The sequence below is a fragment of the Raphanus sativus genome, chromosome 8 (genome assembly GCF_000801105.2).
Source record: "Raphanus sativus cultivar WK10039 chromosome 8, ASM80110v3, whole genome shotgun sequence".
Lineage (NCBI taxonomy): Eukaryota > Viridiplantae > Streptophyta > Magnoliopsida > Brassicales > Brassicaceae > Raphanus > Raphanus sativus.
The window spans coordinates 13,187-37,500 of NC_079518.1; the positions used below are offsets into that span (position 1 = coordinate 13,187).

General features: G+C 37.6%; 5 protein-coding genes across 7 annotated transcripts in view; 4 read left to right on the top strand and 1 right to left on the bottom strand.

Moving 5' to 3' along the window:
- Nucleotides 1-6,034: 6,034 nt before the first annotated feature.
- LOC108831487 (60S acidic ribosomal protein P1-3) lies at nucleotides 6,035-7,115 on the top strand. Its single transcript, XM_018605030.2, has 4 exons — nucleotides 6,035-6,167; nucleotides 6,394-6,473; nucleotides 6,621-6,836; nucleotides 6,940-7,115. Exons 2-4 carry the CDS (start codon nucleotides 6,402-6,404, stop codon nucleotides 6,991-6,993), a joined length of 342 nt encoding a protein of 113 aa, XP_018460532.1. The 5' UTR covers nucleotides 6,035-6,167; nucleotides 6,394-6,401; the 3' UTR covers nucleotides 6,994-7,115.
- A 2,794-nt stretch (nucleotides 7,116-9,909) lies between these two features.
- LOC108831481 (cathepsin B-like protease 2) lies at nucleotides 9,910-12,521 on the top strand. The gene is made up of 11 exons (XM_018605024.2): nucleotides 9,910-10,128; nucleotides 10,413-10,475; nucleotides 10,557-10,637; nucleotides 10,748-10,910; nucleotides 11,022-11,026; nucleotides 11,124-11,198; nucleotides 11,296-11,421; nucleotides 11,521-11,739; nucleotides 11,829-11,942; nucleotides 12,040-12,075; nucleotides 12,212-12,521. The coding sequence occupies exons 1-11, from the start codon at nucleotides 10,048-10,050 to the stop codon at nucleotides 12,344-12,346; spliced, it is 1,098 nt and encodes a 365-aa protein (XP_018460526.1). The 5' UTR covers nucleotides 9,910-10,047; the 3' UTR covers nucleotides 12,347-12,521.
- A 1,384-nt stretch (nucleotides 12,522-13,905) lies between these two features.
- LOC108831488 (putative expansin-A17) lies at nucleotides 13,906-14,906 on the top strand. The gene is made up of 3 exons (XM_018605031.2): nucleotides 13,906-14,047; nucleotides 14,196-14,517; nucleotides 14,597-14,906. The coding sequence occupies exons 1-3, from the start codon at nucleotides 13,906-13,908 to the stop codon at nucleotides 14,904-14,906; spliced, it is 774 nt and encodes a 257-aa protein (XP_018460533.1).
- Nucleotides 14,907-19,533: 4,627 nt separating this feature from the next.
- On the bottom strand, nucleotides 19,534-21,120 carry LOC108831485 (uncharacterized). The gene is made up of 2 exons (XM_018605026.1): nucleotides 20,475-21,120; nucleotides 19,534-20,045 (listed from the first exon to the last, which is right to left on the bottom strand). Exons 1-2 carry the CDS (start codon nucleotides 21,118-21,120, stop codon nucleotides 19,534-19,536), a joined length of 1,158 nt encoding a protein of 385 aa, XP_018460528.1.
- A 2,127-nt stretch (nucleotides 21,121-23,247) lies between these two features.
- Nucleotides 23,248-24,314, top strand: part of LOC108831486 (gibberellin 2-beta-dioxygenase 6) — a 7,577-nt gene continuing 6,510 nt past the window's right edge. The window contains exon 1 of one of the 3 annotated variants that reach the window (XM_056992078.1): nucleotides 23,248-23,898. In XM_056992078.1, coding sequence (XP_056848058.1) covers nucleotides 23,498-23,898 — 401 coding nt within the window. In that variant the 5' untranslated portion in view covers nucleotides 23,248-23,497. The remainder of the gene's footprint in view (nucleotides 23,899-24,314) is intronic. The other 2 variants (XR_008937493.1, XM_056992079.1) reach the window with 2 other exon arrangements.

Consider the following 24,314-nt stretch of genomic DNA (forward strand, 5'->3'; position numbering starts at 1 on the left):
TGTAAGGGTTTATCTTATTCTTTTGTTTGATACACATACTGGGCGGCAACAGTATGTTAGCGGGCACATTGTTGACTTGTTGTTACTTATTAGAGATGGAATTTGGCGTCCTATAGTTGTAGTGAATTACATGTAAGTTTTAGTGGAAAAGATAGGGGACCATGGCTTTGAATCGGACCAGCTGTTTGTACCGTGATCGCTAAAATCGGTGATTCGGTTGATATTAAAATCTGGTTCTTTTAAATTCAACTTTTAAAAAAACTGTAAATTTTTAAAATATTTCATAAAGAATCATATTATTTTCTATTATTTATCTAAATAAATTAATTTTCATCATGTTTTATATTATTTTAGAATTTTTCATTTCATTTTCATACCATTTTTAGATTCTAATAATAATATAAAATTAAATATCAAAATAATTTTGTTGTTTAGCTTATATATAAAGTTATTTAGTTTAAAATTAAATTAAAATTTAATATTTGAATGAACCGGTTGGACAGGTCATACAATGCCGAGTTAAAGTTGGATCCGGTTTTACAAAACATTGTAAGGGATGGAAAGAGTAGTTGGTGTGCAGTGGCGAGAGGGCATGTCCAAGTTCGTTTCTTTGTACATGGTAGCTACAAATCTTATATGATCGTCTTATTATCAAAGTCTAATTCATATCATTTATGTAACTCATATCATTTGCTTTGTAGTATGTAACGATGAACTTTGTGTGTGATTTTTGGCACTCTGATACTGATAGTGTATCACAAAAAGCAAGAAAACAATACATCTTCCAAGGAACAATCACAAAAACAAAAGCATAAGGATTGCAAAAAAAACAATAACCTTGCATGAAGATTTCTTCACAGTTTTAGTACAAACAGGACCCTAGCGGAACAACCTGGCCGGATCTGTATAGAAGATGAAGCGGCAGCAAAAGCAAGAGTCTTTGCCTAGTAACGAAGTGCTAGATTGTTCTTGATCAAACCACTATAAGGTGTTACAGGTCCTGCTTTGGTGTTACGGCAGCGACGTTGACGGAAGAGTATGTCGAGAGGGAGAGGATGAAGAAAGACCCTAGACTGAGCGAAAAGTGAGGCTGTTGTGGTGGAGCGATTGAGGAACTTGGAGGAAGAAGTATGAAATTGAATGGGACGTGCTATGTTGTTAATAATAGTCATGATTACATTAATTGAATGGCAATATGGGCGTTAAGGTTCTGGTGATTTGGAGGTCGTGTGAAGTAGGGTTAGCTTTCCCGTAACAGTGTGAGGAAGATGAAGCGAGGAAGATGAGAGAGGCTGATCGTGTAGGACCCTCTCTTAAATAAAGCCCAAAGATGAGGAAGAAACAAACGATAGAAAAGTGATTTTAGTTGAGCGCATTAAACAAAACGCATAGTTTTGTATTAGGAGGGGACACGTGTTGACCTCATGTTGCACTAATTAGTGACGTGTCCTAATAAGAAGAGAATGGAGCTTTTCTTTATAGTATTAGATTGCTGTTTTTTTATTTTCTTTTCCATAATTGTCTCAAAATAATTTTAACAACTAACCACAAAGTGATAGTTTACGAGAAACTAAAGAAAATATACTATGAAAAACTCGTAAACTACAAAAAAAAATTGTTTAAATGAAACTGTCATTTGGTTTCAAGTTAAGCCACGACTTGGTTTCAAGTTAAGCCACAACTTGATCTTTTGACATTGAACTTGTTTATATTCTATCTTTGAAAAAAATTGTACTTCATAACCATATATCTATCTTTACTGATGAGGTATTCTGCTTTATTGACCTTGATATTCACTTTTTTAGCTGGGAATTCGCCCGAGAGCACTTTCTACTACACCCAATAAAGAATAGAAGTCGAGAACATCATGACCCAATGGTAAGGACGGGCTTCTTCCTGCACCCAGGTTGTGAGTTCGAACCCTACTGGAGGAGACTAAGTCATGATTTCTGGACACCAACATAGATATGGGTCTATGCTTTAGGGCTCATTTGCATACCCGGAGAGAGGGTCTATCCGTGGGCTGCACCTCTCCCTGGGAATTAGTCTGGACCCTTCCATAGACCCGGGATACCCCAGGTTAATCAAAAAAAATAAGGAATAGAAAACATCCAACACACCAGAAAAGGTAATGCCATCACAGCTAGAAGAGCCAGCTAGCTCTTTTGCTCTTTAATGCATCTTTAGTTTAAATAGATCACTCTTCATCTTCCCTTTGTAGTTTCACTTATTTTTTTATCGTCTATTAGAAAGGGAGTACACAAGTCAACAAGGACAACAAGCTTTCCGGGACCAAGAACCAACATGCAGTGCCGGAGGCAGAAAATAAATTTAGGAGGGTTAATCCACAATTAATATATATTATAAGGTCAATTAACCAAATTTTTTAATATTTTCCAGCACTTCACATAAATTTACATGTAATTTTTTAAAAATCAGAAATCCACCAGGGTCAATTGACCCCTTTGTCAAACACATTAATTGGCTCCGCCAGTGTCAAAAATTCATCCATTCTATGATGTTAAATTAAATCCAATATGCATATAGGATCATTCATTGGTATTGGCCATCTTTGAAGATCTCCATGCACTTTAATACCAAAAGTTCAACGTTGGGTCCATAAATAATATTTGTAATCGACTTTACTTTACCTTTAAGACCCATCCAAACCTAAGTTGTTAATACAAAACTAATCATCAAATGAGGATGTAGCTTAGATGGTAGAGCACTCGCTTACTGAGCTTCATATACCGTAAAAATCTGTCAATTAGTAATACTAGGATTAAGAAAAGAGATGACATCATGCGTATGATAAACCACCCTCCTATCCAACAAGAAAGTTTTGTTCGTTTACTAAAAATACATCTCGTCAGAGAGAGCCAACACTTTCTCCATTTGGGCTCTAATATATATATATATATATATATATATATATACTAGGGTCGGCCCGCCCTACGGGTGGAATATACTCTTGTGATCTAAGTTATTATTTTTATATATTTTTTTAGTTTTTGTTTTAGATTTACATTTTCCAGAGATGTGTATGAAATATGTTATTTTATTGATTTAAAGTGTTCGTTAGTTTGTTTGTAAATAATTTTTGTTTTGAAGTTTAGCCTCTATGACATCACAATAATTGAGTTGTCATGTGATTCTCAGTTAGATAAATTGCATCTAATAATTAATATATATGACTCTTTTTGAGGTTTTCACCAGCTATAAAACCTTTGCATAATTTTCCAAAAAAAAAATGAAAACATTAGCCAATTCAGTTGAGTTGGAAATGGTGTTCCTGTTGGGAATGTTGTTCCTGGTGTTCATCGATCTCATTTCTTAAGTTTATTGTTGAGTGGTACTCATTTTTAGTAAAATAAACTCTATTGTTTCTTACGAAAAATATGAGCATCTCTCGACTATTTCTTGTTTGGTCTTAACTGTTAAGCAAAGGATATAAAATCCTGGAAAAAAGAAATTCATAATTATTTCTATGTTTCATTTGAAATCAGCTACCAAGTTGTTTTTGTTGTCAATATTTGGAGGACCCATTGATAGAAATTGATACTATTTGTATTTTCATTACCAAAATATTAAAACTGTTACATGGTTTGCAGAGATTTTAAATCTATTTATAGCGTATTATATAGGTTAAGACAATATATACAACCAAATAAATTGGAATATAATTTCTTACAAGATTTCAACATCATAACATAAAATATACGTTTTGACACATGAACACTTATCATCAACTACCATTCTTAATTTTCTGTTATTTACTTGATATATTTTGTTTTATATAAAATTTGATTCTCATAATAATAGAGCGTGAGATATCTTCATTTATGATATGTTTGTATTATTATATTTTTATTGCAATTGTGTTATGCTAGGATCTAGAAGAGAAGTATATAAATCAGTTGTGCGTCGTAAATGATCAACTTGTGGTATATTCTACTAAAATTTAGTGGCTATTTAGTGAAATATATATATTTATTGTTCTATCATAGGTTCGAAGACTCATATTCCAATGAACATCTGCCCCTTTGTAACAATTGGTTGTTAAAATGTTAGGTCGTCATATGTATCGTAACTTTGCATATCATATAAAAATAGTGTAAGCGGTTGCCTAAATTATCATTTTTAGAGCTGGAAGGATATAAAGGTGCACATCTTTTTGAATTTTCATTTGGGTTTTATGCAATTTCAATTGTACTGTTGATTCTTATAGATAGTTTTCTGAATTTATCCTCAGACTTTATGTTTTTCTTTCTTGTAACAAAGATTTATGGAATTCATTTGTTCTAGGAGAAAATAAAACAATCTTCAGCGAAGAATTACTTAACATAATTAATTAAGAACACAACAATACATGAATGATCATAAAATGCGTAAAACAAATTTTATCACGTCCCTCTACATGTTCCTTCCCCTTAGCCCTAGTACTTGTTGGCTTGCATTCCAAGCAAACATTATCCACCATTTTATCGTCTTGTTCTCATCATCTTCTCCATTACCTCAACCTCTGCCTTCATCACCACATATTCCTCCTCCTTTATATTCTCTTTCAGCCACTCCTTCATCCCCATATTTTCAACGGTAACACTTTATAGACTCATCTCACCGTTCACCGTTTCAATTCGTACATCTCAAACTTCAGATTCCTTGTTGGGTAATTGTTCTCTCTCTTTCTCTCTCCGACCAATCAAAAGTGTTACCGTTTGATTCATCATCCCCCAAGAGGGTCTTGCATCAATGGATCTATACAGTGAAATCAAATGCCTTGTATGAGCTATTCTTCTCCAGATGTACATTGATATTTCTACTCTATCCACCATCTCCATAGCCGCAAGCTCGGACGAAAGATCTATTGAGTCCAAGCAAGTAACCTGCTGAGAAGTTATCAGACGTGATGTTTCCATAAAAAAAATCTTCAAGGCATGGTGTTTCCCGTTCTGTAGACAGAACAATATGATTCAAACGCAACTTCAGAAACTAAATATAAGATTTAAAGTTTTTATTAAACCTTTGGAAGAGCTTCAAGGTATGCTTTTGGAACTTCCATTTCAGTTAGCACAATGCGGTTGATTGACATACACGCTTTCAAGATTTGGTTAGTGAAATCATAAATGTGGTCTAGCTTCTTCCTGGACTGCTTAGAGAATCCATCAGATGGCACACATGGCAGAGAAAGTCATCATTTATCTCCTTAATATCATATAGATATTCAAAACTAAAGCTAATTACCGTAGAGATTGGTAATAGCGTTAGAGATGGCAGGACAAACTCTTTCACCAGAACCTGACATGTCTTCACCAAGCAGTAGCTTCGCCATCCTCTCTTTCACCTATTCAACTTCTGCACACAGACACAACAAAAATGTCAAAACTTTTTTTGTGTAACAGAGAGATTGATTTTTAACAAACCCGAAGTCTCTGTTCAGATTCGTTGTTTCAATAGATTGATAGGATGATTTAGAGAGTAGAATGCTAACCTTTTTATACTTGAAGTTCCTCCGTCTTTTAAGAGCAAAGTCCGCATTGAAGGTAGATCGTTAATGATGATTTAAGGACTTTAATAAGATGAATCTGTAACTTATGGATTTCTGGGATGGTGAGAAGAAGATGAAGCAACTGATTCGAAACCTTAGGTGTAACCCCATATCGCGGAGGCGGAGAAAGAAACGGATTGAACCCATATAATATTACAAAATAAAACGACGCGTTTCCAGCATATTGATTTACTCTTTAATGGGCTTCATAAAACTTCAAAAGATACCGAATATGTATAAAAGCCCAAACGAATTACAATCCTGAATAAATGAAACTCAGGGTTTCATTCTCTAGATACGTGTCGCTATATCAAACTCCGAATTTGTGACGTGTCATCCAACGTGGCGACTCAGGAGAAATACACCATATTTTATAGTAATAGATATATTCACACAGACCTCAGTAAGGCGCATAAAAGACCAAATAAAAACAAAGGGCTACAGTAGTAATAAGCTTAAACCGTGCACAGTGATTAAAATGGGCCTATGGACTACTAAACCGGGCCGTATCTGGCTGGGTTAGAGGCTTTATAAATCTCAGCGTCTAGACAAATTCGTATGTAACCCTAGCGAAATTACACTCGGAGCCGCTCTGCGAAAGCATAAACGATCCCACCAGGTACATGCATGATGTTCCTCCGTACTGCTCTATCTTATGAATCCTGGAAGATCATTGTTAGATTGTACTTGCTGCAGGCCTAGTTTTTTTTCTGAATAATAATATTCCATTAGTTTTTTTTATAGGATCGTTTCTTCTGGTTGTTGTTTTAGATATGAATAGTTAGAATTTTTGAGTTGAACGGAGCGGATTGGTGATTAATCAGCGGTTATTGAAATGGTTTCAGAGAAAGAAATGTCGACAGTGGGAGAGCTTGCTTGCAGCTACGCTGTTATGATCCTTGAGGACGAGGGTATTGCCATCACGGTTTGTATTCTCTTTTCTTCTCATTTCCTTAATCATCGCTATTTATCTGGAGATTCTTTAATCATCGCTATCTGTTTTTTTTCTTCCATTAAAATCGTTCTGGTTTGATTTTATTGACCTTATGTCCTTAATTTGATGTTGTTTAAGGCCGACAAGATCGCTACATTGGTCAAATCAGCTGGTGTGAGCATTGAGTCATACTGGCCAATGCTATTCGCCAAGATGGCTGAGAAACGTAACGTCACTGACCTCATCATTAACGTTGGTGCTGGTGGTGGAGGCGGTGCTCCAGTTGCTGCTGCTGCTCCAGCTGCCGGTGGTGGTGGTGCTGCTGCTGCACCTGCCGCTGAAGAGAAGAAGAAGGTACAAGCCATATAACAAAAAAACAACAACTAGTTACTTTTTTTTTTTCTTTGTTGGTAGTTGTATCCATCTTGTATATAACCAAGCATGCTTTGGGTTGCAGGAAGAAGTAGCTGAAGAGAGTGATGGAGATTTGGGTTTTGGCTTGTTCGACTAAGCAGCCAGCAATCACTTACGTTTCTTCTTTTTGGTTTTATCTGTTTCGAGACCTTCATGTTTTGTCGCATTGAACTACTACTTGGATTGGTCCACTGCTCTAAACAAGTTTTAGTTATTTTATTTTCTTATGTTAAAATTGATTACAATATTTTAGGAATGGTTTGCTCTTATGAGGCTTGTAAATTAGGAAACTGGGCTATTACAAATAGTAGTGTAAATCTTCCGGTGCGGCCTATTTAATTTGTTATTAAGTAAGAGAGTGAATCAAACTTTGCTAGGCTTGTGGATTTAACATCATCTATTTGGCGATTTGGTCTTGAATTCAAGCCCAGATCAATCGGCCTTTATAGAAAAGTCTTTGCCAAACTGCCACGTAAGTTATATGGATCCCTTGTTTTTACTTTTGACGGCGAAGATGATAAACTTGTAGACGGTGGTTAACAGAGTCCTCAAGGGTTAGGGTTTTATGGGAGAAGATTCATTTATATGTGCAATTGTTTGGTGAATGACTATTGAATTTAGCTTAGACTGATCATGGGCAAAGTCGAATAAAACATTTGTTTCTGTTATCTAATTTTTTTGAAATATATAAACACAAGTATTCAAAATCATAAAAAAAAATTATTTATTAAAATTCTCAATAAATGGTTTATATGACCCAAAATCTCAGGAATGGTTACCATTTACCCTCAAGAGCAGCTTTTAAACGTACTTTCTCATATATTTTTGGTATGCTAGAAATTTTGAGATTGCATTAAATAGGGGTGGGCATTTCGGTTTAGTTTCGGGTTCGGTTTGGATTCGGTTTGGTTTGGGTAATTTGGGTTTTATAAAACTCAAACCAATTAAAACCAAAGTAGCTTTGGTTTGGGTTCGGTTTGGATTTAATTCGGTTCGGTTCAGTTCGGTTTGGTTTAGATTTAGTTCGGTTTACATTATTATGGTCTAGTTTGGTTCGGTGTAGTTCGGGTTGGTTATAAAATACGAAGGCATCAGTTTTATACTTTTATTAAAAAATAATCAACTCATAAACGATAGAGTGAGAATCTAAAAGCTTATGCTACATGATTTTATATATAATAGTATTATTTGAATCGTATTAATAATTTTTTTTAAAGACATGGAAGTTATGAAAAAATGAAAAACAAAACTTTAACTAAAATTTACAATATGTTAATATATATATATATATATATATATATATATAATATATATATATATATATATATATTTTACTATATATATTGGATTATCGGTTTGGTTCGATTTGATTCGGTTTAAATCCAAACCAAACCAAACCGTTCGGGTTGAGTAAAACATGAACCAATTGGGTTACATAAAGAGCACGGTTTGGTTTGGTTCGGTTTAATTTCGGTTTGGTTGGTTTGGTTTGGTTCGGTTTGGGTTTTTTGCCCACCCCTAATTAAAACCTATGAAGATCTTTGACTTGGTTGGAACATGCATTCGGGAATATGTTCTGCATACATCATTTTAGCAAAAAAAAAAAGAAAAAAGAATTCTTCTGCATGGAAACGTAAAAAACAAATTGTCTTAAAGAACTAGCTAAATGGAAACGAGGTTCCAAATTAAAGGTGATAATTCTAATCTTTACAACTTCTCTTAAGTGTTGCAGTATATTGAGATTCAATTTCTCACGAGATTTTTCATTAGGCAAAATCTCTCGGTTTTGTAGTATAGACTTCAAGAAAAGTTGTTTTTGAATTGTATGTTGTAATTTCGATTTTGTCTTGTGTTCTTGAATTTAGCGTGTCCCTTTCTTCAAGGCATTTTGCTATGAGATATTTACGTTTTTGTATCTGTGACTTTTATTAGCATTTTATTTAGGTTCTTGTGTATTGTATTATCACGAAATTCTCAATAATCTTACTTAGGATGCCAAAAAGGAATTCAAAATCTTTCCTTAAAAGGAACTTTCGAATATAAATATAAAACCAAAACTTTAAACAAGATTCAAGATTCTTGTAATGCAAACCAAGAAAATGCAGTGGATGAAGAAGAGGGCAAGAGTGTTAAAATGAGAGAAACAGGGTTTAAGCCATACAAGAGATGTTCAATGGAAGCGAAAGAGAGCCAAGTTGGAAACGCAAATGATGAAAAGGTCTGCTGTAAGAGGCTTCGACTGGAAGGAGAATCTTCAACATAACCAACAGACTTTGAGGTAATTAATTGCTTCTTCAATCAATCTTTTATGAAAAGAGACTTTTTAATTTTATTTTTACCAACAATGTCAATTTCTGTACCATATTACTCCATCTCCCATGTCTGATGTCTCTGTTTGTGTCTGCCACTTGTGGTCTCTGGTGTTATTGTTAATTAACCATTAAGCAATGAATTTATGTCTACTTTGTTAAATCATAAACACAGTTTTAGATTGATAAAGACTTTGTGTTTGTTTTTGGTGTTTCTGCCACAATGCTTCAACTTTCATGGCCTTTTTTGAAATTTTGTAAACTCGACTTGAAGGTGCCCAAAGGTATGCGGATGGGCTTAAGATATCTTCTGCACTAACTGGTCCATGCACAACATTTTATTTTACAAGCTTAGTTCTGGACAGCGGGATTAGACCCATTTGTGAAAGCTAATTCAAATCGATTATTTACTACAAAAGATTATATTAGATGAAATCAGACAAACCCATCCAAAATGAACATTCCTGTCTCTGATGATCCATAAGTTGAAATGAAAAAAAAAAAGAGTTGTAAAAAAGGGGGGGGGGGGGGGGCGTGAAAGGCCCATAAAGGTATAGAACTCGTCCAGATCCAAGAGCTTGAATTTGGCGGAACCTCTTAATCAAAGGCCTTTATAATGTGGTTGGTGGGATAAAATCAACGGCCAAGATGGCTTTCCTGGAATAAAATAAGTTAAAATGATGTGTCATTTTCAATTTTAGAGTTTGAGAAAAGAAACCATCTTTGATTTGAATAGAATAATACCACACACACTCCTCTTTTTTTTTATCCAAAAAGTCGGCAAATCATTGTTTTGTTTGATTGATTCTCTGGGAACTGATTGAGCAGAGGAGGGGAGATTAATGGGTGATCATCATCATCATCATCATCGCATCGTCAGAGTCTACTACTTAGCCTTTGCTATCTTACTTTTACTTTTAGGGGTGAGTTCATCCTCTCTGTTTCCCTGTTTGCTTATAAAGATTTAGACTTATGGATGGATGGTGGTACCTTTTTTCATCTGGGATTGATTCTTTTGGCTATTTGAGTTTGATCTGCCTTTTGTTTTGTGGGTTTAGTGTTTTTTTAAAAAAAAAAAGAAAAAAAAATTCAAACTTTGAGGATTTGTGTGTTCCTGTGGGATCATCAAAATACATGATGGTATGAGCTTTGGATCGCACCTCTGAGGTTTGACTCTGTAGAACGTTTGTTTCATCTTTAAAATCAGGAGGGAATTGCATTTGGAGCAGACAATCTTTCTAATCAGAAGCTGACCTCACCAATTCTCCAGGTGGGAATTGCAGCAGACAATCTTCCAAAAAGAGTTCCCTTTTTCAAAAAAAAAAAAAAAGGTCATATCTTTCTTTTGCAGGATGAGATTGTGAAGCAAGTCAATGAGAATCCAAAGGCTGGATGGAAAGCTGCTTTTAATGATCGCTTTGCTAACTTCACCGTTAGTTTCTTTTCCATCTTTCTCTTTTGATATTTTTTTTTTTTTTTTGACTAATTCTTAATCATTTTTCCTCAAACCTGACTACTCTCTTTTGTTTTCTGTATTCTCAGGTTGCAGAGTTTAAGCGCCTCCTCGGTGTTAAACCAACACCTAAGAACGCATTCTTAGGTGTACCTGTTGTAAGCCATGACATCTCCATCTCTCTCAAGCTTCCTAAACAATTTGACGCTAGAACCGCTTGGTCTCAGTGCTCCAGTATTGGAAGGATCCTAGGTCTTTTCTTTTTTCATTTTAGCTTCCATTCTCTTTTGTCTCTATGTCTTTCTCTTATACTCCTGACTTAGTCTTTTTATGTTTTCTTTCACATTCTCTCCTCGGTTATAGATCAGGTACAAACCCAACCCCATTTTTTAGTGGAATTTATATACTAGACAATGCGTTTTGAGATGAACAAAAACATTTTCTGGATTTTGGTTTTGGGTTTAGGGTCACTGTGGTTCTTGCTGGGCATTTGGGGCTGTAGAATCATTGTCTGACAGGTTCTGCATCAAATATAACATGGTAACACCATTTTTTCATCTAGCCAAGCAAAATACTGATGACTGCATTCCATCTTTCTCTTGATAAATATTTTTTTGTGTGTTCCCTCCCAATGCAGAATATTTCTTTATCAGTCAATGATCTCTTAGCATGTTGTGGATTCCTTTGCGGTCAAGGCTGTAATGGTGGCTACCCTATTTCCGCCTGGCGATACTTTAAGCACCACGGTGTAGTCACCGAAGAGGTAAGTTCTCTGTTTTATTATCTCATGTAATTCAATGGTCTTTTTTAAGAAAAAAAGAAGAAGAAAGTTTGTCAAATGTTGTTGGTTTCCTTTCCTCAGTGTGATCCATACTTTGACAATACTGGATGCTCACACCCGGGATGCGAACCCGCATACCCTACACCAAAATGTGTGAGGAAATGTGTTAGTGGAAACCAGCTTTGGCGTGAATCAAAACACTATGGTGTTAGCGCCTACAAAGTCAGGCATGACCCTCAAGACATTATGGCTGAAGTTTACACAAACGGACCTGTTGAGGTTGCCTTTACCGTTTACGAGGTTAGTCCAAGGTTTTAGATAAACATATGATTAATTCAATATTTACATGAATTCTTTCTTCTTCTTTTTTTTTTTCTGGTTTACCAAAGGACTTTGCGCATTACAAATCTGGAGTGTACAAGCACATAACAGGTGCTAACATTGGAGGTCATGCTGTCAAGCTTATTGGCTGGGGAACTTCTGATGATGGCGAAGACTATTGGGTATGAAATCCACTTCTGAAACACACTCTCTATGAGTTTTCTATTGGCTGGAGAGAGTTGATGAGGTTCTTGTTCTTCTTTTTTGAATTGTTACCAGTTGCTTGCAAATCAATGGAACCGAAGCTGGGGTGATGTAAGTACCTCTCTTTTCTCTCCTATCAAACTTTTTTACTTGTGATCTTCTAAGGTACTTTTACGTTCAAGAATCCAGAGGGAACACACCAAATCTGACGTTTAAATGTGTAATTATATATATATATATATTTCAGGATGGTTACTTCAAGATCAAGAGAGGAACGAACGAATGTGGAATCGAACACGGTGTTGTAGCCGGTTTGCCTTCAGACAGGAACGTCTTTAGAGGTGTAAATACTTCCGATGATGTTCTAGTTTCCTCATTTTAAAACTACAAAATCAGAAAACAAAAGACGTGTCTCGACTCTCTCTCTCTCTCTCTCTCTCTCTCTCTGTAATATAATGTAATTTGCTTCTTGTTTCCAGTGAAAAGAATCAAAAAGATTCTAATAAACCCAAACAAAAGTATATTAACTACAATTAATACCATTTAGCTTTTGTTCATGCTCAGTTTTACATATTAATCTATACTGTTTTCATTCTGCAATCTTCACTCTATGTCTCTATGTGTGTGTATACTTGAGGAGGTTGCTCAGTTTACCAGATTGCTTCCAGTAGTGTTTGGACCTTGTTGCATAAAAACCTTCTCGTATCAATCACCTAACCGATCAGTTATGTTTGTCGTGAGTTCCAATAAAACTCCACCAGTACAAGAGCCACCGGTTCATGCACCGTCGTAGAATATCACATCATGAAAAACTTGTTCCGTTCCTCTAAAGCTGAAACCAGGAGACTCTGAAGGTTTCCCAAACTGTTATTTATCTTCATGATACTGTCACAGTCTTCTCGATGTGTGCCTGATCCATTTCTCCTATTCCCACGAACTCGTCTCAAATTTGCCAACTCGACACTTGTGATAAGATTTTCACAGCAAAAAGAAACTTACAGAACGATGAAACTGAATTATAATCTTCGTCAATCTGCTACGGAAATTTCATATCGACTTTCCATTCTATAAAAAAAATTACGTATCATGTGCGACTTCGATCAAATGGAACCATGTGACATAAGAACGAGGACGTACCTGTAGACATGCCATCATATTAGGGGCCACCAATGATTAACTGCATGCATGATTGACAGATAATGTCAAGTTACGTACACATAAGAAATATATTACATTTTTATTTTACGATACCAATTTCTCTTCAAAAATATATTGGAAACTATTCGATAAAATATTTAGTATCAAATAGCATAACCAGTCAACCCTGAGAATCATATTAAGCACATATAAAATGGCTATTTCAAAGCTGGAATGGCTATAAAAATGTTAGAAATTTACGAGTAAAATGATCAATGTTTTTGTTCAACAAATCAGTTAATGTGTTTCATTGGTGAATATTGGTATGAATGTTTTGTGTCTTAATGGATACGTTGAAAAGTACTACCCCCTCGTCGTACATTTGCCATTTGCCATGTTGACGACTGAGATGATGTAGACTGTACGATTTATAGGAGACTTTGTTTTAATCTATTCCTTTGTATTTTAGTTTTGATAAAATAAGTTTTAAGACAGACTAGTAGATATAAAGAATACAATTCTAAATAACAACTTAACTTCATTTTGTTTATATAATTAACTGTCCTATAACGTACAACGGTATTTTACGACTGAAAAGAAGACAGCTTATCGAACTGACATTTTTCTCCGCAAGTTAAGAAATTTTTGTCATGTGGTTTTATAGAGTGTTATTTCGTATGCTTTCCCACTATAAATGCTCGCATTGTTTATCTATGTATGATATTCATCAAAACACTTGTATTCCATCAATTACACAATTCATCTTCGATCATAAGACTTATAAAACAAAAAGCTAAAGCAAAAATGACGAAGATCTTCTGTCTTCCAATCGTTGTCAGCTTCCTCCTCACGATGTTATGCACGAATATGATCACCTCGGCGTCAGCAGGTTGGATGCAAGCTCATGCTACCTTCTATGGTGGAAGTGATGCTTCCGGTACAATGGGTAAGTTAATTTTCTCCTGTTTTAGGGTTTCTTTCTTCTTCTCCAAGAAACTCATCCATGCATGCATGCATGCTCATGACTTCTCTTTTTAGATTTGCAATTAATAAATTAGGCACCCGCTATAAAAATTTCTTAATAATCCGGTCAGGTGGAGCATGTGGCTATGGCGACCTCTACACCGATGGTTACAAAACAAACACGGCTGCGTTAAGCACAGCACTGTTCAACGACGGCAAATCATGCGGCGGTTGTTACCAAATGGTCTGCGATGCGACCAAAGTGCCACAATGGTGTCTCAAAGGAAAATGGGTAACAATCACAGCTACTAACTTCTGTCCTCCAAATTACGCTTTACCAAACGATAATGGAGGTTGGTGCAATCCTCCAAGACCTCACTTCGATATGGCTGAGCCTGCTTTTGAGACCATCGCCATTTACAGAGCTGGAATCGTCCCTGTTCTCTATAGAAAGTAACCAAAACTTACCCTTTTCAATCCAATATTCATATACTTATGTGCTAAGTTTCTTGGGGATGATTTAATACTGTAGGGTTGGATGTAGAAGAAGCGGAGGTATGAGATTCACCATGAACGGTAGAGACTACTTCGAGCTTGTCCTCATTTCAAATGTAGGAGGTGCAGGCGATCTATCCAAAGTATGGATCAAAGGCTCCAAAAGTAACAAGTGGGAAACAATGTCAAGAAACTGGGGAGCTAATTGGCAAAGCCTTACTTACCTTAACGGGCAAAGTCTCTCTTTCAGAATACAAGCCAGCAATGGTAAGATCAAGACAGCAGTCGACGTTGTTCCTTCATACTGGCAGTTTGGCCAGAGCTTCAAGAGCAACATTAACTTCTGATAACTATGGACTACTACTGTAAATGAAAACTTGATTTCTTGAATGAAATGTTACATATGAAACCAAATATATCCGGAGAAAGTGTTACTCTTTATTATAAAATCAAATGGCTAACACGGTCAGAGTAAAAAGTGCAAAACTTTACTTTAAGATGATCAGGTATCATGAGCAGAACATATAGACCCTGCCCTTACATGTTGGCATCTTCAATCAAAACAGCAACTGCATTATTCATGTAAACATCTTCCAACATATCAGCCCAGGTTACGGTTTACGATACCCAAAAATAAATTCCTTCTTTTTTCATGCATCAAATTCTTTAAAATATGTACTTTTTTGTGTGTTAATATTATAGCTAGAATTACGTAATGCAGAAGATAATCATTTTAACTCATCTACTCATCATAATGGCCACACCAAAACATTTTTTATACAATAGAGTTAGGTATGGTAACTGTAGATATATATGTATGTTTCATTCATGGGATGACGTCGGCTAATGTGTCAGATGCCATGTCTCGTTCCATTGATCCAACCTGTCTCTGGTCTTTTTTTTGTTAACTGATTGCATAAATTATAAAAGGAGTTTAAGGCCTCAGGTCCATACAAATTAAGGAGAGTGACCAGAGTTCAGGCCCAAGAGAGCTTGTTTGGCCAAATTGTCGGCTACGACATTTTCTAAACGAGGAAGAAAACTAAAGGAGATATTGACGAAAGCGGAAGAGATTTGCTGGATATCGGTGATGATTCCGTAAATCTCTTTGATCTGCATGTCGTTGTTGATTGCTCTTATGAGCGTTTGATTGTCAGAGAACATCTTGATCCTTGTGAGACCTAGGTTCGCTGCAGAGATGATTCCGAGTCGGAGTGCTAAGGCCTCTGCGACTAAAGGTGAAGCGACGAGCTCCTGCTTGGTAGATCCTTGCTTTCTGATGATGGTCTGTCCCTCCGATATGACCCACGCAGCCCCGCCTTATTGGTTGTCTTCTCCCAAGCCGCGTATGTCCTGCATATGAGTGTTCTGTCTTCTTCGAGTTCCTGATTCCTTTTGAGGTTTCTTATCGGTAAGCCTTTTGATCCTTGGCCTCTAGGTGGTTGAGCTAATCCCCATTCCTTTGCTAATCGGATTCCTTTTGTAGCCACTTCTTTTTGGGATATGTATCGGTTTTCGAAGATCAGTGTGTTCCTCGCGATCCATAGTGACCAGCAGATCCATGGTAGTATCAGATTGGTAACACCCGATGGCGGTAGGCATATGCTCTTCCTGAAGGCTACGACTGCTTCTTTGAATTCCGCCATTGATGATGTGTTCACTGTCCTCTGTAGAGGTATCTTCTTCCACACTTCTTTTGCAAAAGGGCATTCGAAGAAGATATGCATTGCTGTTTCAATTTCATCACATCTAACACACTTTGCTTGTGCTTTGATTCCTCTGCTTTGTAGGTTTGTACCCAGTGGCAGTGCTTTTTGGATAATAGACCATAAGAATACCTTCATCTTCGGGGAGCATTGGCTGGACCAGACGTCTCTGATCCATTCAAAATCATCCGGTGGAGCAGTTGTGTTTCTGCTGCCTGAGGTTACCGTGTATCCTGACTTTGTAGAATAGACTCCTGAAGCTGTTGGTTGCCAAATGATGATGTCCTCGGCTCCTGTTTGGCTTGGTTGTAGTTGCAGCACTTGCTCCGCTAGGTGAGGGAGGACCTCTTTAACCCTTTTAGTGTTCCATTTCATATCGTCTGTTAATAGGTCAGAGACTGTTAAGTCAAGTTCTGCCTCAGGGATAGGACCTAATGGTTTCACTTGGGTTGTTAGAGATATCCACGAGTCTTGCCAAACCCGTGTCGTTTGTCCATTGCTGATAGCTTTTTCTATGTAGTCTTTGAGTAGGTCCCTGCCGTGTAGGATGCTTCTCCATCCATGTGAACATCCTGCTGGTGTCTCTACTTTGAGAATTGATTGTTTATGGCAATACTTCCCGAGTAGGATTCTTGACAGTAGGCTCTCTGGTTTCTTTAGGATTCTCCATGTTTGCTTTGCCAATAGGGCTTGATTAAAGAGTTGTATGTCTCTGAATCCCAAGCCTCCATCTGCCTTTACTTTTGACAATTTATCCCAGCTTACCCAACATATTTTCTTCTTTTCATCAGAGTCGTCCCACCAATATCGTGTCAATACTGATTGTATACGCTTGCATAGGCTTGCAGGTAATTCAAAACAGGACATGGCATAGACTGGAATAGGAGTGAGAACTGATTTCAGCATGGTGAGCTTTCCGGCTTTGGAGAGAAATCTTGTTGATCTGGTAGCTGCTCTTTGTCTGATGCGATCCACTATAGAGGTGAATAAATCCCTCTTTCGCCTCCCGAAGTGCTCAGGTAACCCAAGATATTTGCCTGAGCCGCCTTCCTTGTTGATTTCCATCATTTCTTTTACCTTGTTTTTCCTCTCAATGGGGGTTTTGGTTGAGAACGTGATGGAGGATTTATCCTTGTTTATCCTCTAACCTGATATCTCTTCGTATTGCAGGAGGATTGATGTCAGCGTCTTGCAGTTTTCCTCCGTGGATTGACAGAAGAACATCATGTCGTCAGCAAACAACAGATGGTTCACTTCTGGGGAGTTTCTAGCCACTTTGATGCCGCGTAAGGTTCCTCTCTCTTTTGCTCTAGTACATAGGCCAGATAGAATTTCACCACATAGTATGAATAGGTAGGGTGATAGAGGGTCTCCCTGCCTTATTCCCCTCTGTGGCGTCACTGAACCTTGCGCTGTATCATTTATGAGATAGGAGTAGGACACCGTCGATATGCACTGCATTATCCAATTTATCCATATGCTGTGAAATCCCATTCGTTGCATGACTTGTGCTAGAAATTTCCATTCCACTCTATCATAGGCCTTAGACATGTCTGTCTTCGCTGCCATTGTACATCTTACTTGAGCTTGAGACAACTTTAGAAAGTGTAAAACTTCATGTGTAATTAGAACGTTGTCTGAGATAGCTCTTCCCGCTGTAAATGCTGATTGATTTTCCGAAATGACCTCTTGTAACACCGGCTTGAGTCTTATGGATAGCATCTTGGAGATGATCTTGAAAAACACATTGCACAGTGCTATAGGTCGATAGTCTCCTACGTGCTTGGCTCCTGTGTGTTTTGGTATCAATCTTACGTGTGTCTCGTTTTGCGAGGTGCGGAGGATTCCTGTTTCAAAGAAGCTTTGGATCTCTTGGATAACAGCTGGTCCTATGACATCCCAATTGGCTTGAAAGAAACTGGCTGAAAAGCCGTCGGGTCCCGGTGCCTTATCTGGGTGGATCGAGAAGGTGGCTTCTTTAATCTCGGCGGCAGTTGGCTTCCTTATGAGCATTTCATTAATCTCGTCTGTGATGCATGGTTTCAGGGCATCTTCTATGATGTGCGTTCCATCTTTACCGGATGTCGTGAAGAGCTTGTTATAGAAGTCACATATCTCCGCCGTTATCTCCGCTTCTTCATAATGAGGTATGCCTTCTGCATCTTCCAACACTGAGAGTCTATTCCTCGCTTGTCTAGCCTTTGTTGATGCGTGGAAGAAAGCTGTATTGGAATCCTCCAAAGTTAACCATAACTGCCTACTCCGTTGCTTCCAAAAATCTTCTTCTTTACTATAGTTTTGGAGTAGGCTAGTGTTCAGATGGTAGATCTTTTCTTCATTGTGAATTGGGTCCATTATTGCCTCTTCTAGTTGATCCTTTAAGAGCTCCAGCGTCTCTCTGCTGTTTTCATAGAATTTTTGCTCCACTTGCAGATTGCTCTTCGACACAGGGCTAGTCTCTCCTCGACATGAAGGTGAGGTACACTATTCCATGTATCTTTTATTAGCTGTTTGGCTTCCACATTATCTTTTAGTCTCCTGTCATACCGAAAGATTTTGTTGCCTTGTCTCCTTTTTGTGTCCAGGTATGTTAGGAGTGGACGATGGTCAGATCCTTCGTACTTCAAATAGTGGCTTCTGCATGATGGATATAGCTCTGTCCAGCTGCTATTAGACATTGCTCGATCAAGTCTACACAGCACCACGTGTGAGTTTCTGACTCCTCTCCAAGAGTAAAAATTCCCATGATGTTTAATATCAAAGAGATCATTTTGTGACAGGAATGATCGAAAAGCGCAAAATGTTCCTTCAGGTCTGACGATGCCACCACTTTTTTCTCCATTGTCAATGATTTCATTGAAATCCCCGGTGAGGAACCAGGGTTCATCGTCTCCACTGTGGAGGGCAGATATTTGATTTCATACCGACAATCTTTTAGTGTGGTCTGGTTCACCGTAGACGAAGGTACTCTGGAAGACTTTTCCTTTGTATGATATCTTTGTATCAATAAAGTTATGTGTTGCTGATATGACTTCCATGTCAATATCCTTTTTCCAGATCAGTAGCAGACCTCCTCCACCCGGGCTATGAGGGGGAACTTCATAGTGATTTTCCAGGTTCAGCCAGTCGAGGGTTTTTGATATCATAGCCATGTCGTTTTTGGTCTCCATCAAGAAGATTATGTCCGGTTCATTCTTTTTATGAATGTCCTGGAGCCGCTGGACTGTTATGGGGTTCCCCAACCCACAACAGTTCCAGCTGAGAGCGACTAAGGAGCCGGGGTTGGAGGAAACCGAAAATCCGCTTTCCTCTTTGCCGCTGCTGGGATCAGGTTAATAGAAGGGTTCACTATCCTTGTAGACGGTCCTACTTGTCCTTCTTTTTGGGAATTTGTGCTGGAGTCTTTCTGCTTCTTCCTCTCAGGGGATTTGCTTACACCTGCAGGTGAGAATCTCATCTGAGATAGGTTTCTCTTTCTCGTACTCATTCCTTTCAGGATGTTTGGTGTAGTAATCACTGATTTGAGCTTCTGCTTCTTCTTTTGTGCTTTTGATGTCTTGCTTTGAGTAGGTTGAGGCGTTTCCTCCTTATCGGAGGGTTGCATAGCGGTTTCAAAATCAATTCCGGGAGGGCTTTCCTCTCTTATCCCTAGCTCCCAAGGTGATAATGGTCTTCTTTGTTCTTCTGCTGCCTGGAGGATGGAGGTCGCAGTTGTTTCCAGCAAACCTTCGGCCTCACTTGAGAGGACTCTCTGTCTTCTTGCTGCTGCTTCCTTAGGGTCTGCAACGCTTAGGTATTGAATTGTAACTTCTTGGAGATCTTGCAAAATCTTATCCTTTGATAACGCATCCTCTTTTTGGTTTTCTCTGATCCTTGGAGTCTGGTGTGTAGTTTGGGTCTAGGCTCCCATCATTCTGGCTGCGGTTTCTTCGGTTTGCCCTTTTTCATCACTAAATAGGACTTTTTTTCTTCTTGCCGCGGACTCTGTTGGATCTGGACAGTTGAGGTATTTTTGAGTTGCCTCATTTAGGTCCTCTATTATTTGCAGTTCAGTCTGCTGTCTATGAGCTTCCTGGTTAAGATACAATTCTCGTTCACTCAGAGTTTGTGATGCTTCTCTAACTCCCTTCTCTGTGTTTGTTGTAGGAGGAATCTGAGTCGAGGTTTTTGCCCTTCATTCTTGGTGTTCTCGTTGTGAACTGTTTGTACGGTTGTATGCTTCTCTGCTTCTCAGGCCCTCTCTGTTTCTGGAGTATGGTGGAGACTTGTAGACTTGTTCCTCTGTTTTCTTCGCAAGAGGTTTGCTCTTCCAAGTAGTTGTTTCTGCTCGTTTGGGGTCTACTTCTCTTACTGGTGGGGGAACGCGTGTTTGCTTTGTAGCCACTCTATCTCCATAGCTGTTACCATGGCAGTCTACTCTATCGTGGAAGGATTCCCGACGGTGCTCTTGCGTGGATTCTGCTTTGTTTTTCCATGTCTGCTCTAGAGCCAGTTCTCTTCGACTATGGTAAGGGTGTAGGTACCCTTTGTCGCCATAGAGTGTCTCTTGTTGTCTGCGCGAATTGGCTTCCTGGCTTTGACCTCCTTCGGTCTGTTGTGGAGTTGAATGCAGGTTAGCCGAGAGGAAGTCTGGGCAATCTTTCTTTAGGTGACAGAAGGAGTTGCAGATCGAGCAATGGTTCTCTAGTTTTTCGTACTCCAGGTAGACCATGCTTTCTTCTCCCGAGTCATACTCTATTATGGCTCTTTTGACTATAGGTTTCAGTCCATCGAGTAGGACCTTGACCCTAGCAGTTGTTTTGGTTAGCTCATGGTTCACAACCAATCCTAGATCTTTGCCTATGTTGTAGACCATATCTTCATGCCAGAAGTGGAGAGGAAGGCCTTTGATACGGATCCAGAAGGGGATTTGGGATGGAAATGCTGTTGATATTATGGGCTCCCATCGTTGTATTATCACCATCCAGTACGCAAACTGGTAAGGTCTATTGTCCAGCACTCTCCTCAGATCTTCTTCGTTATCAAATCTGAAGAGGAAACATCCATTTCCTAGGTCTGCTCCTGTCGTTCTGCCTTGTAGGTGCCACTTTCTTGGTAGGGCTGGAATGAGGTCCCTGATTCTTTGCTCTTGAGGATTTGTCACTCTGCCGATTAGAGTGAGGGCGTTCTCCTTGATTAGTGCTGAGTTATCCACGCTAGGAGCCTTGATGCGCTTGATGTTCGCTTTCTTCCTTCGTTTAGCTGGGCTTTTCCTTTTTCTTCCTTAGAGAAACGTCTCCTTCCGGTACGTTCTTGTTGCATTTTGATTTCTTGTGATACACTTTTGGAAAAACAGATGTTTGGAATCTTCAACGCTTAGATCTTTGTTTGAAAGTGTGGTTTACTTGTCTAGATCTGTGGTTGAGTCGAAGATATTGCGGTGGAATTTGAAAAGAAATTTGGTGGAGGATGCTACTTTCGGTTAAGAAATAGGGTTTTCCTGAAGCAGCTGGTGAAGATCCGTTGGTTTCTTTCCAACTTCGGCAATCGCTGTGCTGTCGTTTTCGAGATTTGAGATGTTGGAGAAACTGCTTAGATTATCGTGCCTGGGAGAGTCCTTCTTACCGAGGCATGCGGGAGGTACTTTATGTTTGTTGAGTTCAACCTGTCTCTGGTCAACTTTTCTCCTATCCTTCTTTTATATTTCATATCTTGAATATTAGAAAAATTAAAATGATTCGATATATCCATTTCTGTCGTTTATATGCTGTTCAAAATGTGTGTTTTCCAATTTTGAGTTACCTTGAACTAGTTACCTAACATCAAAACAATAGAAAATAAAACGTTGATTTGTTAGATAGGTGACTAGTATTAGGCCGATGAAAAATCCTGACATGCATAAAACAAACAAGCAATTAAAATAAAATGTTAATTGATTTATTCAGCACTTGATTTAATAAAAAGAGAGAAAAGTCAACTGACTAGAAGATAGATTTAGTGCTATTTATATTGATGGATCATTTACATTGTATTTAACGATCGGCTGGCTAGAATGTGATCGTTTGTCTTCGTAAAACAGTGAACCAACAATAGAAAGCCTGTTATCCAAACATTAAAAAAACGAAGCAAAAATGAAAACCATTTAAAAAGAAAAAGAAAGAGATGGTCTCATAGTAAAGAAGACAGTAAATGGGTAGGTACTAGGTATTGGCATGGTACAGAGAGTTGAGAGAACAAAATAATTGAAAAGAATTTGTATGGGCTATGAAAGCAATTTCTCTAGTTAATCGGACGGCTAATAGGAGCCATCAAGGTTGACCATTTCCACTACGTGACGACATGGTGGCCTTACCCCTGGCCCATCTTCACCTTTCCCAATTCATTGCAACACTTCTCTGCTCGCATCGTCTATAATAGCATTTGATTAATTGATTCTCATAAAGTTCCCCTTCCCTTTGACCAAAAAAAAGTTCCCCTTCCTATTTGCCACTTCATGAGAAAAATATTAGCATCCTAAATCTTAGAGATCTATCTTATCGTAAGATAAATCATGACATGTTATACATTTTGTTGTTCACAGTTAAGATTGTCAACCATGATCAGAATTTAATAAAAAAGAATCATATATTTTAACTTTTAAGTGTACCTAGCTTGAAAATAAAGGCTGAATATGTACATGCTGTTGAAAAAGCTGAATATATGCATTTGTTAAAGTAAATATATACATATTTTGTAATACACATTCTTACAACATTTTTGATGGAGTTATGCGCATAACTTTTATACGATTTTTAGTCTTCATAAAAAAAAACGTATAGACGATTTTTCAAAGCTGAATATATGCAACTTATAGACAAATTCCAAGCTAAATATATGCATAACTGATAAAGAATTTTTGCATATACGCATAATTTATAGATAATTTATTCTTACAATAATTTGCTTTTGAAAAATCGACCGTCCCCATTGATGGCATGCCCACCTTACGCGATATGTATGATGAGACGATTGCTTTAATTTTTCCCATTTACTGATCGTATGGGAACCGAAGCATTATAAGAAAATCTAAAATTGCTTTAACCAAAAATATTTATTTTATCCAAACCTACCTTTTTATCTAAAGCTCCACGGCCCATACACTATATATAATACTCTCCTCTATTGAGTTCTTTCATATCAAAACCTCCTGATTTCATTCCCTACTTGTATTTGTTTCTTTAAAAAGATAGTTTTCGTTAGAAAATAAAAAGGACATGGTTTTGCTTTCTTCAACACCGTCCCTGAACACCGGAATGAAAGCGAAAGCCTCGCCCGAATGTAACTTTCCGGTGATTGATTTCTCTTCACACGACCGGTCAAAACTATCGGAGAAAATCGTGAAAGCCTGTGACGTTAATGGGTTTTTCAAGGTGATAAACCATGGAGTTAAACCGGAGATCATTTGGAGATTTGAGCGTGAGGGCGAAGAGTTTTTTAATAAACCGGGATTGGAGAAGCAACGAGCCGGTCCGGCGAGCCCATTCGGTTACGGATGCAAGAACATCGGGTTTAGTGGAGATTTGGGTGAGCTTGAGTATTTTCTTCTCCACGCAAACCCAACTTCTGTAGCTGATAAATCTGAAACTATCTCACGTGATGACCCCTTCAAGTTCAGGTATGTATATAACAAAGTTCGTTCCTTCTTGGTATGTATTAGTACTTGTTTTGAACGAACTTTAATTTGTTAAGTTATAAGATAAACTTTTTGGGATATATATATTGAAAAAAGAGACGAAAAATACATTTTAAACGTTTGCAATAACATGATAATGCATGTCTTTATCCAAACGCACATCATAACACCTTAATTTTATACCTGACGAAACAGATTATACATAACACATACTACAGTAGAACTTCTATAAATTAATAATCTATAAATTAATAATCTCTATAAATTAATAAATTTTACCGGTCTCAAGTTGGGCCGGTGTTAAATATAACATAAATCGATAAAATAATAAGATAATAATATTTTTAAAACTTCTATATAAGTATATAGTCCCATTAAAATTATAAATTAATAATCTA

Coding starts and splice junctions, on each gene's coding strand:
- LOC108831487 (XM_018605030.2), top strand. CDS start 6,402: ATGTCGACAGTGGGAGAGCTTGCTTGCAGCTACGCTGTTATGATCCTT. Junction 6,474..6,620: donor ACGAGGGTATTGCCATCACG/GTTTGTATTCTC, acceptor ATGTTGTTTAAG/GCCGACAAGATCGCTACATT. Junction 6,837..6,939: donor CCGCTGAAGAGAAGAAGAAG/GTACAAGCCATA, acceptor TTTGGGTTGCAG/GAAGAAGTAGCTGAAGAGAG.
- LOC108831481 (XM_018605024.2), top strand. CDS start 10,048: ATGGGTGATCATCATCATCATCATCATCGCATCGTCAGAGTCTACTAC. Junction 11,199..11,295: donor TCTGCATCAAATATAACATG/GTAACACCATTT, acceptor CTCCCAATGCAG/AATATTTCTTTATCAGTCAA. Junction 12,076..12,211: donor GGAACCGAAGCTGGGGTGAT/GTAAGTACCTCT, acceptor TATATATTTCAG/GATGGTTACTTCAAGATCAA.
- LOC108831488 (XM_018605031.2), top strand. CDS start 13,906: ATGACGAAGATCTTCTGTCTTCCAATCGTTGTCAGCTTCCTCCTCACG. Junction 14,048..14,195: donor TGATGCTTCCGGTACAATGG/GTAAGTTAATTT, acceptor TAATCCGGTCAG/GTGGAGCATGTGGCTATGGC. Junction 14,518..14,596: donor GTCCCTGTTCTCTATAGAAA/GTAACCAAAACT, acceptor TTAATACTGTAG/GGTTGGATGTAGAAGAAGCG.
- LOC108831485 (XM_018605026.1), bottom strand. CDS start 21,120: ATGGTCTACAACATAGGCAAAGATCTAGGATTGGTTGTGAACCATGAG. Junction 20,046..20,474: donor AAGCAGAGAAGCATACAACC/GTACAAACAGTT, acceptor TAAGCGTTGCAG/ACCCTAAGGAAGCAGCAGCA.